The sequence below is a fragment of the Leucoraja erinacea genome, chromosome 7, assembly GCF_028641065.1.
Source record: "Leucoraja erinacea ecotype New England chromosome 7, Leri_hhj_1, whole genome shotgun sequence".
Classification (NCBI taxonomy): domain Eukaryota; kingdom Metazoa; phylum Chordata; class Chondrichthyes; order Rajiformes; family Rajidae; genus Leucoraja; species Leucoraja erinaceus.
The window spans coordinates 52,562,824-52,577,634 of NC_073383.1; the positions used below are offsets into that span (position 1 = coordinate 52,562,824).

General features: G+C 37.6%; 1 protein-coding gene across 1 annotated transcript in view; it reads right to left on the reverse strand.

Annotated features, from left to right (window-relative positions):
* LOC129699148 (inactive dipeptidyl peptidase 10-like) overlaps positions 1-14,811 on the reverse strand; it is a 657,345-nt gene that overhangs the window by 14,036 nt on the left and 628,498 nt on the right. The window contains exons 20-24 of the mRNA XM_055638816.1: positions 11,864-11,918; positions 8,894-8,927; positions 8,729-8,794; positions 6,112-6,170; positions 5,207-5,279 (exon numbers count right to left, since the gene is read on the reverse strand). Coding sequence (XP_055494791.1) covers positions 5,207-5,279; positions 6,112-6,170; positions 8,729-8,794; positions 8,894-8,927; positions 11,864-11,918 — 287 coding nt within the window. The remainder of the gene's footprint in view (positions 1-5,206; positions 5,280-6,111; positions 6,171-8,728; positions 8,795-8,893; positions 8,928-11,863; positions 11,919-14,811) is intronic.

The window sequence follows — 14,811 nt, forward strand, 5'->3', positions numbered from 1 at the left end:
AGCTTCTCAAATGAATGACCAGGACTGCAGAATCATCTGTTCAATATACAATTTAATTGCTAACTCCCTTAAGTAGAATTGGTTTTAATTTACATGATTTAAAAAATATATTAGGTTTTAAGTATTTTTAAGTTAAAAGCATAGGAAGCTTCGCTTGGAGAATATAGTGAGGATCTGATTACAGAATTTGACGGTGGCAATCTTGGGGTGTTAAAGATATCCACCCTGCCTATCCCTACTGCCACTTTCCCATACTCCGGCTTTGAAAAGACCATTGTCTTTTTGAGATGAATTAGATATATCACTGTTGATTCAGCCATGTCCAGCAGTAAACTTGTTATGGTCTATTAATATGGTCTTCTCTCTCTGAATGTCAGGGATATGATTTGCGGTCTGCTATCATCCTACTTCATTCTGCCTTATTGTCCTGAATTGAGAAACGTACAGTGCCCGCCATAATGTTTGGGACAAAGACCTATCATTTATTAATTTGCCTCTGTACTTCACAATTTGAGATTTGTAATAGAAAAAATCACAGTGGTTAAAATGGTGGCACTGCCCAAGCAGCTGCGGCTCACCTGCCGTCCGTCTGTCTTTTCTTTTTTCTGTTTTCTTTTTGTCTTGTTGGGTGTTTGTTTTAGTCTATTTTTAGTTGTGTATGTGTGGGGGGTGGGGGAATCATTTTTTTGATCTCTTTCTTCAACGGAGATGCGACCTTTTCCTTATCGTATCTTTGTCTCCGTCTGCGCTGAGGCCTGGTATCATGGAGCTGGCGGCCTCCAACTGGAATCGACCTTGGGGCTCGGTGGCAGAGCCTGTGAACTTCAGAGGCTGTGGTGGAGCTGTGGCTGTGACACGACTTCGGAGCTTTGGAGGCTTCGGCCGCGAGCCCTGTGGACGATAACATCGGGATCACAACGGCAGCTTCGTCCGCTGGACTGGAGGATGGCAGCTTCGTCCAACCTGAATCGCGGAGTTTGAGTCGGCCAGTTCAGGGTGCTTGGAATTGGCCGTGGGATTTACCATCACCTGGTGGGGGCTTCAACCTTGAGAGCCTCGATTGCCTCGACGCAGCGGGAGAACAAGCAAGGAAGAGATAATACTTTTTGCCTTGCATCACAGTGAGGAGGTGCCTGGAGATTCACTGTGATGGATATTTGTGTTAAATTGTGTTCATTGTGTGTTTCATTGCTTTTTTCTGTCATGACTGCATGGTACAAAATTTTGTTCCAACTTAGGTTTGAATGACAATAAAGGAAATTCAATTCAATTCAATTCAAAATGCACATTGTCAGATTTTAATAAAGGCCATTTTTATCAATTTTGGTTTCGCTATGTAGAAATTACAGCAGTGTTTATACATAGTCCCCCATTTCAGGGCACCATAATGTTTTGGACACAGCAATATCATGTAAATGAAAGTTGTCATGTTCTGTATTTTGTTGCTTATCCTTTGCATGCAAAGACTTCTTGAATTCTGCGATTCTTGAACATCACTAGTTGCTGGGTGTTTTCTCTGGTGATGCTCTGCCAGGCCTGTATTGCAGCCATCTTTAAGGGCCTGTCCCACTTGGGCATCATTTGCGCGTCATTTATGCGACATCATTTACGCGTCACGATGCACGCGTGACGTGCACATGGCGTGCCTGGTGGCATAGGCCATGACGTGCGGTACTGCGCGGCGCCCCAGGATTTTGGGATTCTCAAAATCCTCGCGTGCCACCTGCGTGACGCCCAAGTGGGACAGGCCCTTAGCTTATGCTTATTTTATAAGTATCAGTATAGCAAAGTGTAGAGTCATGCATTTTGGTAATAAGAATAAAGGCGTAGATTATTTTCTAATGGAGAGAGAATCTAGAAATCAAAGGTGCAAAGGGACTTGGGAGTGCTGGTGCAGATCTCCCAAAAATTTAATTTGCATCAAATCGGTAGTAAGGAAGGCAAATTAAATGCTCGCATTTATATCAAGAGGACAGGAATGCAAAAAAAAGAGATGTAATGCTGAGGTTCTACGAGGCACTAGCCAGGCTGCAATTTGGAGTGCTGTGAGCAAATTTGGGCCCCATATCTGAGGAAGGATGCGCTGGCTCTAAAGAGGGTTCAGAAGAAGTTTACAAGAATGATTCCAGGAATGAGTGGGTTTGCAGATGATGAGCATTTGACAGCACTGGTCCTCTACTCGCTGGAGTTTAGGAGGTTGAAACTTGCAGAATAATGAAAGGCATAGATAGAGTGGATGTGGAAAGGATGTTTCCACTGGAATTAACGTGAGCTCTTTTAGAAAGGTGCGGAGGAACTTCTTTAGTCAGAGGGTAGTTAATCTGTGGAACTCATTGCCACAGAGGGTTGTGGCGGCCAAGTCAGTGGATATTTTTCAGGAAGTTAGACAAATTCTTGATTAGAATGCGTGTCAAGGGTTATGTGGAGAAGGCAGGAAAATGGGATTAGGAGGCAAAGATCTGCCATGATTGAATAGCAGAGTGGAATCAATTGTCGGAATGGCCCAATTCTACTCCTATAAACTTGTGACTTCCTGCTGCCTCTACACTACTACCCCATCCACCAATCTTCATATCATTTGCAAACTTGGCCACAAAGCAATCAATTCCATCATCATTAACATATAATGTAAAAAGTAACAGTTTCTGTGGAGCACCACTGGCAGCCAACCCAACCAACCTCTAAAAATCCAGGTAAATAACATCCACATTGTCTATTCTGCTATTTATTTCCTCAGAGTTCCAACAGATTCTTAATAATGTGATCTTAAATCTTACTAACCACTGAAATCAGGCTAATTGTAGTGATGTTACAAAACCTACCTTCAGCGGCGCTGCAGTTCTGCCACTGGCCGTGTGCGCGGCTTTGGTGCCTTTGGGGGGGGGGGGGGTTTAAAATACAGGTTTGTATTGCTTGTCGGAGAAGGATTTCCTCCGGCTGCTAGTCAATAAAGAAAAATCGATCGGACTTCCGTTCCCGTTTTTTTTTAATTAAAAAAAATTCGCTGGACAATTGAGTAGATGGATTAAAGTAAAATGCAACTTCGAACGCCCTCGACGCCTACAATGTGACGGATCATAATATCAGGACAAAACAAAAGTTAAGCAGTTTATTTCACAAATAATCTTGCTTCTTGTGGTGGCTTTAATCTAATTTTACGACGCAAAAATGTTATTTGGGCCCCTACGAACCGGCAGTGGCTTTCCGGCCAATGTGGGCTTAAAATTCACGGCAATGGCAACGTTCCAATCGATCACATTCCAGAAACACCCACTCGCATGATGATTTAAATCCTCATTTTTTTCTGGACAATCATGTCATAAGAGCATCTAAATTGTCTATATTTTGTGTAATTGTCTATCCATAGTCAATATTTTTATTCTAAATATTCACAACAGTTTTAGTCACATTATTTTTTACACAATACATAATTTTGATTATATTGAGATTGGATGTTTCTAGATTAATTTATGGGAATTAAACATTAAATTCCTTCCATCTGGCATATAAATTCATGACAGTGAGATTTAAAATCATGTTATATTGTGAATTCTTGTGTGAATGGGATTAGTTTGTTATTTGGATACTTAGGCTATTAAAAAAATATGTCATTTTCTAAAGTAATGGATAGATGTTTAGATCTAGTAATTGAATTTAGATGAATTTAATTGATTTGATGAAACTGATGAATATGATTTTTTGTTGGGTATTTACTATTTGTTATAGAGTTTAACTTTATCATTTCTACCTTTTTTCTAAAACTGCAAATAATAACTTGTTTCTGTTAATGCTGTTCAGTGTTTTTTTTTCTTTACATTTTAATCAGATGTCTCCGAAGAAGAAATGCAAAATTGTCAATCCAAATGCCCAGCAAAAGAGACTGATTTAGACAGCATTCGCAGAGATCATCCGAATTTTGACTACTCCAAATGTGATGATCTACAGGACATTCTTAATGGAAAAGTAGTGGGCAGAAAGGCGTCATGCGTGGTTTGAAGAGCAAAAACTTGTAGTTTACAATGCCAAAATTGAAAAGTTGAGGAAAAACAAGGTGTACAGAGTTGCTTATTGGTTACAATCTGAGGAGTATGATGATGCTACTGATTATGATATGCCAATGTACCAGCTAGCAACTGATCTTCTGCATGAAGACTTGGTCTATTGCTAGAAATTGTAATTTATTTACCTATCTGTCACGGACTTACAGCATATAATGCAATAATATTAAAGTTCTGATCTCGCGAATATCACATTTTTGAATTTTCAAGGCAGTCTGTGTGATTATTACTATTTCCGTCACAACGGTCAATTTTGAAATTTACCCAAATTAGGTAACTAACTAATTATATGCTTTAATTTCAGGTCATCCAAGTAAGATGTTTTAAATTTGTTTCAGAATGCTTCAATCTATGATAACTGAAAATTTAATTCAGTTCTCTTAATTTTTAAGGAAATTATGGGCTTTTGACTGTCCTCGATCACAGCTTTTGTGTTAAGTCAATGGAAAAGCAATAGGAACAAGATGCTAATTTCAGAGTATGAAAATGGCCATAACCTTTTTAATACTGAAGATATGAAAGTGAATTAGGTGTCAGATTAAACTTCTTTTTATGCTTTATCTGATGGGATAAATTGCAGACTTTAATTTTAAATTCTCAAACTGTTGTATCATTGCTACCAATTGGCCTATAATATCCTTTCTTTTGGTGGTGTTACATTTTGTGATTTTCTAGTCTTCTTAAACAGTGGAGTTACATTTACAATTTTCTGGTCCTCCAGTACCATTCTCGACTAGTGATTCTTGAAAGATCACTACAAATGCCTCCACAATCTCTACAGCCACTTCTTTCAAAACACTGGTGTATAGTCCATCTTTGTTCAGGTGAATTATCCACCTTCAGACCTTTCTACTCTTCAATCATCTTCTCTGGTTTTAGCGTCTGCACCTGCCCCTTGACTATTATAACATATTATAGTGTAATGAGGCACATATGTGTGTTGGTTTATTTTGTAATGCCTCTAAATTTCTGGGGAATGTGCAGTAAAGGGACACGTTGCTGTGGCACCAATTAGCCATGTTTTCAACAAACAAAAATATGGATACAACCATTATTTTGAAAAGATTAGCTGAAAACATCTAAAATCATTTTGATGATGACTAGCATTAATATACTCAAATATGAGAGATAGGTGGTATAGGTCTTACCATCAGCTGTCCCATGGATAATTAGAAAATTCACATCTTTCAGTTCCTTAGAATTTTGTAGAACACTAGATTCCTGCAAGCAATGATAATCTGAGTTAGTAATATCTATTTTAAATACAGTGTGATAGATCCTTTCACTCTATTTGTGAAGTAATAATATGAATCACGGAGGGAGAACTGTTGCAAAAAACAGTGGATCGAATGTGCATTCTCCTTGTTAAATTTCATTCCAAAACCAATGATAATGAATTTCAGAATTGGAGGTCAACTTACATTGCTTATTCAGCTAATAAAGAATGAATTTCCACTTGTTTATTTGTGATTTATGATCACAGTGCATAAAATGAGGATTAGAGTAGAATTAGCTGTCAAAAAATACATTAGGGAAGATTATTTCTTTCGGGTAAGCATTTTAGTGACACAAGGATTATGTTTCTCAATTTGAATCCATCCCAACCTTGTTGTATTTTCAAGATTGTGCCTTAATACATAAATGTAGGAGCCATTTCATGGCATACTCTTTAGCAAGAGGGAATCTATGATGTAAGTGATGACATATTTGTAGATGTGTCATCTCCTGTTTGAGAAATGTTAACCCTATATTTCTGCTTTGTGGTACCAATTACATTTTTTTTTAATGGAAGCTTTAGGAGGCAGTAATACCTGGGGTGGATGAGGAAGGATTTAAAAAATCCGTCTGAGCCTCTTGTACCCTGACAATTTGCTTGTATGGATAGTAACGGATTAGCATGAAGTCCAGATAAGGTGCTGGGGCACTGAAGAACTAAGAGGGCTTATTGCTTAATTTTTATGTCTTTTTTAGTTTGGCCAGAATTGTAGCTTTGTTCTATCTTAAATGTTAAATGATAAAATTGGTACTTGGACATTTCCCTTCCTGAACTCACTTGATATATATTTGCATCTCGTGACGGCAATCCAAGGTATCGCTCTGTGAATGCAGAAGCTGTGTAGAGAAAAAAAAGTTTACATTTGAGGAGGGTGTCTTTTGTATTAGTTAGTGCAAAAAGAATAATTAGCAAAGACTGACCCACACCTTCATTCGTGATGTTCGATAACAGATGAATGTTCCACTCTTTAGGTACATCTATTTAATTAATTTGTGGATAACAATATAACCATATACCAAATGAGTTATGATAAAATCAGTTGAACGATTTTTCAGATCTGATTATTATCCATTTATCTTGCCCCTAGTTTATCAGTGCATCTTGAATATAATGGTGCAAATCTTTAGATATGTTACAACAGAGTAAAATAGTGTAATCTATTTTATACTGCTGTCATACACTGTGACCATTCAGAGTAGTTGCTGGTAAGGTGATATCTGAAGCCTGATCTTAGTTGCTCTCCTCAATACACAATGAATACTAACCACAAAAATATCACAAAAATAAGAAAATCATTGCATCCAAGCTTTAAAAATCAAATGTCTTTGACCTATATTTAAATACGAAATTTAAGAACAAAGGTAACATGTCAACCAGTTCTGGAAGGACGTTTTTAACACAGAATGTGCTTTGCCTTTTTTTTCTCATTTCCTTTTTGTTTGAATTGAGGTCGTGGAGCAGGGAACAGTAGAGTCTGATATAACATGACTTGGGTAGACTGATGAGTGTCTAACTGAAAAATTAGGCTTTTTCATTTCAATAAATAACCTCTGACTGAATATGAGGGAAATGTTAAATGAATCATCAATTGTAATGATAGCTCAATAATTACTGTCTGAAAGAGGAAGAAGATAAATGCCTGGCATCAACATTTCTTGAGCACCATGAACACTCAGTCTTTTCTAGAAGTAGCTATGGTACAAGGAACTATCAGTGGGCATGACCTCCATGCATCACTTCTCTGTTTTATCTATTTACATATATTTCATTACCTCAACAACCTTGAACTCATTAAAACTCAAACTAGATTTATATCAAACTACACAATAATAAGTCCTTACAACTTAATTAATTCCCTTTCGTGTTAACTTTTTGAAGTAGTGGAATGACCTACTTGTTGGCCAGCAGTAAAATGAAATTCACTGCCTTAAAGAGTGAATTTCTGTACATTAACATATTTTTGGACAACTTGACATCAGCCAGAAGATTATCACAAAATTGAGCTGCAGTTGATTGTATATGGCATGGAGATACAGTTGCAACACTTTTACCAGTGCATTAAAATAGCAGGCCGAGAGACCAGTTGATTATTTTGTCTGCAGATATTCAGATGTTAACCCCTCACTATCGGCACACAAGACAAACCTTGCATTTGTCCCAAAACTGCATGCATGAGGCTTTCCCATAAGTCTTGATCTTTGCACCTGAACAAGTGCTCCTAATACTCATCCCTGATAATTGTTTTCGTACAAATGACACTTACAAGCTATTGATTGGTACCTTTTGATCATCTCCAGAAAGTATTCAATGGTTGGGTATCATGATGCCAATGCACATATCGATTAAGTGGAATAGGCACAATTGGGAAAGAGAAAAGGGCAGTTGAGAAAGGAGTGTGATTACTTCTGGAATAATGCAGAGGAGCAGCAGAATTCATGGATGTCCTCCCAGCTTCAAATGAAACTACATATTTTAACCGACTTATCCTTTTGGTAGCTATTTTTATGGGATCATTATGGGATTATGTATGGACTTGCATATAGACCTTCAACCTCAGATCAAGATCCCTGCACTTGCAACAACTGGGACTTGAAAATGTCTCCAAACTGGCGACACTGTATACTGTCTCAGTGAACTACTACTATGCACGTACTGTATCTGAGATGCTTATCTAATAAGTGCTTATGTATAGTGATACTTGTACTGAACTGTATACAAAAATGAATTTCACTGTACCTTGATACATGTGGCAAATAATGTACCATACCATTCCTTTTGCTCAGAAGGAACCAAGGCTGACAAGCGTCCACAATTAGATGTTTTGCCACTAAACTACTAAATGAATAAACTGAGAATAACTGTTAAAGAGATTGAAATGTAGCATGATAGGACTGCTCATTGCTGGGCATTATAAAGACCACTTGTTATAAACCCATTATACTGAATAACTGGCAGGTTAGAATAAAAGATAGGCACAAAATGCTGGAGTAACTCATCAGGACAGGCAGCATCTCTAGAGAGAAAGAATGTGAGACGTTTCGGATCGAGACCCTTCTTCAGTCTCAATCCGATTGATGTCAGGGGGAGGGAGATAGATAGATAAGGAAGTGTGAAGGTGTGAAAACGACAAAGGAAATGGAGGTCAACGAAAATGTAGAATAGATCATTGTTAGCAGGGAGAAGATAACAAGAAAGCAAACAGGTTATAAAGGCATTATTATAGCAGGATAAAATGACAGATGAGTTATATGATGGACACCCCTCCATTGAGCATACAAACATCTGAAGATTTCTCATCTTTGGCATAAATTGTAAGGATATGCAATTCCCAACATTGAAAATAACAGCTGCCAATGCCTATGTGAAATGATTTGCATTTCTTTTGTTTACTCACCATATAATTTCCAGTCAGTGATTGGTGCCACAGCAACGCCGCACTTGAACATTCGGTCATCAGATCCTGGTGAACTCTACCGCTGCACCTACCAACAGCATCACAGTATGGTATGGCAATTGCTCTGTCTCCGACCGGAAGGCATTGCAGAGGGTGGTGTTGAACTAAGGATCATAGCTGTGACATAGCCTCCGTATGCCTGTCAAAGTAAAATAAAATCTCAACTCTTTATCAAATGTTCTATTTTTAACATGTTTAAAGTTATGCAATAGGAACACATAACATATGAAAATATAATTTAATAGACATTTCCAGATAATCCTATTTCAATGTGCATTTTAATAACTGCCGTTCATTAGTATAAATTGTAGATGTAAAAATGTACAGATTCTACTCAAAATAACCAAAAGCTTAATGAACAATTAAGATTCTAATAGCAGCAAATCATGAAAAATTGACACTTTGTGAAACCAAATTGTCAGCCTTCATACACCCTAGTAATTATCTTTCCCTGTGACTTAATGGATGGGTAATTTACCATCATCAGTTTTCTGTCCTTTCTTATGTTACAAACAATCTTAATAATATACATAATGAATGTTAATCCATACTTTGACCTAACCACACAATATGGTGGGCATTATTTTTTTAATTTAATATGTAGTTCACCTCATTTGTAAAACATCCAAGTACTTACCAAAATACTTTGCTTATTATTGTATATCTACACTGACAATCATAATAGAAATTGTGATTTGATGAAGATATTGCCATGCGAGTGAAACAGTACATAGTTAAGAATTATATAGTGGTCTGATACACCGGAATGACTTATTCTTTTAGAGAATACTTAAAAGTCAACTTGTTGGGTTGAAGTTATAAATGGGTCAGAATTGATATGGGCAATGTATTTCCTGACTGAGGGTTGTGAGGGAACCAGGCATGTTTTTATAACTTTTATGTACCTTCATAGATATCGTGACAAATTCCAAGCTATTTGCTGATCCAATAGAGAAACTCCGGCTAACTACAGTGTACAATCAGCTTTTTCTAGACTTTCTAACCTGCACACTGCTGTGTGGAAGGATGGAATCAGTTAGAGGTTAGATTGGTTTGTAAGTTATCTCTAATTCCACTGTCTCTAATAGTAACAGGTGTACTGTAGACTACATATTGGCTGCATCATTGCTTAGTTTGGCAACTAATGAAGGAAATTACAAAAATTGGTGTACTCTGCTCAGTTCATAACGGGTATTGATCTCCCGACCATCTAATGGATTTACAGGAGGAGCTGCCCTAAAAAGGCAGCCAGCATCATCAAGGACCTACACCACCGTGGCTGAAATCTCATTTCACCCAGCCATTGGGAAGAAGGTACAGGAGCCTGAAAATTGTAAGGTTCAAGAACTGCTTCTTCCTAACTACCATCAGGCTAAGAACGGTACGAAAGGCAACTACCTTAATTGCATTAGGGACTTCGGGTATAGTTTTGTCTTTTTTGCACAAATAATTTTTTTATTATTAATTGAACTTTAAAAAAAATTTTTTTTATTATATCATCTATTGAGCACTATGTTTATAAACCTGTTGTTGTGATGCAAGTAAGAGTTGCATTGTTCCATTTCATTACATATGACAATAAAGCATTCTTGATTTTGCACTATCTCTAGGAATGGTCCTCGAATGGGGTGAGCTGATAGACCAGATATACCTCATGTCTCTCAACTTCATGCTAAGGCATTTAGTGCTATCTTAAGCATTTGAATGGGGTCACCAAACTTCACTAAAAGGCGAATTACAGGTGTTTATTTTAGTTTAGATAAGTTACATGTTGAAATTAGTTTTAAATTATTATCAATCTCAAATGTTATTGTTTAACGGTTTAGTCATTTACATATTCAAGTGGTTCTAAATATTTCAGATTATCATGATTCAGATTCAATTTTAATTGTCATTGTCATTGTACAGTACAGAGACAACGAAATGCATTGATGATGCGATGATGTCAAAAGACTAAAAGGATGGTCTTAGTTCCTGCTACCTGCAACCCAGTTGCAGCTTGCTGACCACTCCTTTTGTCTAACTAGATACAGCAATGGGGTCTCAAGGATTCGGGGATTCCAAACCACAAAATAATAAGTGCATCCATTTGCAACCCGCGGCATTGAATGCAAAGTGTGGGCTAAGTCCAAGTGATCCAGACAGTTACCTTAATCAAAAGTTTAGAATAATTCAATTAATAGAATTAATTTTTCCTGGCTGTTATGGTGAGATTTAAAGTTTTGTTTGTGATGTACAATTCCAGATCTCTGCATTACTCATCCAAACCTACAATTTATGTAACCTAGAAAGACATAATGCCCATTGCCTTGAGAATGAAAAAATAAACATAGACGTGGGAAATCTGAAATAAATGCAGAATACAAAAATGTTGGCAACACTCAACAGCTCAGGAAGCATAATGGAACTCGAAATAGTGATAACATTTCAGATTGACTCTGAAGCACTTTCTCTTCTCAGTTATGTTGCCTGATCTACCACGTGATTCCAACATTTTCTTCTTTTTAATAACATGAGCTTGTCAATGCATATAAATTTCTCTCCAAATCACACACCACCTTGACTTGAAAACATATCACTGGTATTAGGTCTAAATCCTGAAACTCTCAGGCCAACAGTATCTTCATCAGGAGAATTGATATACTCTAAACCATCGTTATTACAGACCATGGGGATGGGAGGTGGTGTCCGTTATTGTCGATTGTCCACTATAACCGAGTAAGGTATTATTATCATTGTAAGTAATTGAAACAAAGAAGTACTGATGATGTTAAATTGAACAATGAGGTAGTGATTCAAAAACGGTTTTAAATAAACAGGTCCTATGTTTTCAAGGGAAGATTACCTGTTGTTTTGTAATATAACATGAAGCAATAAACAATTTAATTTGCAAGTTCCTCAATAAATGCTATGGAGGGTATAACAAAATACTTTAAAATGTATCATCATTTATCATGTTAAGTAGTATTTGCACTGACACACAAAATGTATAAAACAAAATATATTGAGTAGTCCCATTGATTTTCTCTTCAAGGGTCAAATTCACCCCAACTTTAAAAGGATTTTGAAGATTACCTTCCCATAAATCGCTATTCTGTTTGTATCAATGAAGGGTAATTTCTTCAATGATCTGAAATAAAAAGAAATAATCATAAATAAAGGATTTATGCGAACATTTCTCCTCATTAGGTTGTCCTGACTGAAAAGTAAGTTTGTATGCTGAAACATTTTAAATACACTAAATAAACATTGCTAACATTGAGGAAAGAGACAGATACGGAATCATTGACACATGACACAAAAGAAAGCCATTTAGCCAATGGCTTCTTTGCCCTCTGAGAAGGTTATTTGGTCCACAGTATGGACATTGAACTATCCAATTTCAAGTCAGATCCACCTCACCCATTTCTCTTCCTTGCTGCTATCTACCCACCCTGGCGCACACCCATTTCTCCCACCATCACCTTAGTCATCTTGATCCTTTCCCCTCTTCTATACGTTAATCTCCCATCACCAAGTCTCATATTGCCCATTTATCCCTTCTCTTTCCCCTCCCCCTGTCGTCTTCCACCCATATCTCTCCCTTTGGCTTTGGATCCCATCCTTCGTCTTCTTTCTGTATATGTTCCCTTTTATACCTCCTTTTCACCTCAAGCTGTTGTCATTTTGTCCACCCATCTGCCAATCACATCCCCTCATCTATATCGACCTATCGCTTGTCAGGCTTTGCCCCACTTCCACCTCTCTTTTCTCCCACCTGCGCCTTCAGTCTGAAGAAGTCTCCACCTGAAACATTCTGTCCATTATCTCCACAGATACAGTGTAACCCACTGATTTCCTCTAGTTTTTTATTTTATTGCCCATTTCTCAGCTCTTGGTTTGTCGATTTGAAAACCCTACACTATCAATATCTCATCTAGGTATTTCTTAAATGTAATGTGGATTTTTGCCTGTATCGTCCTTTTAGATAAGCAAGTTCCATCAAACAGTGTGCACATTAGTTATGAAGCAATATAAATAGGATTTATAGGATAATCCCCTCATATTTTGTGTATTTTGAATAATCCTCAGTGAAGCTCCTCTGTATTAAGGTAAATAGCCATAATCCAGCCAATCTTTCCACATATTTAAAATTGTCAAGGCTTGCCAACGATCCCATAAAGTTGAAAATTCCTTGTTTATTAAAAGCTTGAATACTGTCTACTGTGGATGAGATAAGATTGGAGATGTTTTGTTTTAAATAAATAAATTGCATTGCGTTTGGTGCTCTCGAAATATGAGATTGTTGAAGCTGGATGGGTGAGCATGAATGATGGATGAGCAAGATATCTAATGATATTTAAGAATAATGATTAGAGCCAGGATTTTGTCATGAATGCCATGTGCCTTGTCATGCCTTTTTTTGATGATTTCACAAGGATAATGCCTTTTTCACGATTGAGGGCCTAAATCAGCTTTTTTTTGCCGTTTTGCTAAAAGGTTGTGCTATTTTCTCTAGTTGTACTGTGATTACAATGACGTTTTCTATGTTAACACGTTAATATTAATAAGTTATTATTAACGTGTGAACATAGTATAAATTACAAGAAAATATCCACCACCGGGGCAAAACCGGGGGCGCCACCGTTGGTCGTTCTTTCATTTGTGCCGCTTCCCGCTGGTTCCGTTTCCTCCAAGATCTATTTAAGAAAGAACTGCAGATGCTGGATAAATTGAAGGTAGACAAAAATTGCTGGAGAAACTCAGTGGGTGAGGCAGCATCTATGGAGAGAAGGAATATGCAACGTTTCGGGTCGAGACCCTTCTTCTGACTGATGTGGGGGACGGGACGAGAAAAAGAAAGGAAGATGCGGAGACAGTAGGACCAGAAGGAGAGGTGAGAAGGGGGAGGGGGAGGAGGGAGAAGACAAGGGCTATCTAAAATTAGAGAAGACAATGTTGATACCGCTGGGGTGTAGACTAACCCAAGCAAAATACCCAAGCTTGTCTCCTAACTACATTTACTGCTGGTTCCAGTCGCAAATCTCTGTTTTCGAGTGATCTGTGCAAGGCATTCATTGATGCTGGAATTCCACTGTGGAAATTGGAAAACAAATCTCTCAGAGGGTTTTTAGAGAAATACACTGAGGAACATATACCAAGCAAGTCATCATTATGGAAGAATTATGTTGACAGCAACTTCAACATTGTTGTGCAGAAAATTAGAGATTAAGATGCATGCAACAAAATATGGATCTCATTAGACGAAACAACCGATGCTGTGGGAGATATGTTGCCAATGTGGTCATCGCTACACTGGAGGAAGCTCAACCATAAAAGGAGTATTTGTTGACATCTGAAGTATTGGATAAGTCAAACAGCTCAACTATTGCTCAGTTGTTTACATCTTCACTTGCTGTACTTTGGCCAGAAAGTATAAAACACGAGAATGTTCTTCTGTTTGTGACTGATGCAGCTCCGTACGTGAAAAGAGCTGCAGCTCGTGCTCTTAAAGTTTTATTCCCCAAAATGTTGCATTTGACATGCTTAGATCAAGGACTTCATAGTATTGCCACGTAGCTTGTGCCCAAATGTCAATCGCCTAGTTTCCAATGTCAAGAAAATCTTCCTCAAAGTACCGTCACATGTGCAGTTGTTCAAGGTAATGGCACCCGAGATTCCGCTACCTCCTCAGCCCGTTTTGACTAGGTGCGGTACATGGCTCTCTGCTGTACTCTACTATGCTGCAAATTTTGAAACAATAAAATAAATCGTCAACTGTTAGGATCGTCAGTGAAATAATGCAGAAAAAGTCCCTCCACCGCGATCTTGTGTTTATTGCTTCCAATTTTGCAAACTTCCCACAAGCTATCACTTCCCTTGAGAAACGTGGTGAAACATTAGTGAATAACTTACAGGTTTTCCACAAAGTAACTGACAATATTCGTAAAGTTCCTGGTGATGTAGGTAAAGGCATACAAGGAAAACGTGAGAGAGCGATTTTAGCTAACAAAGATCTTGAAGAAATACAAAACAAATCTAAA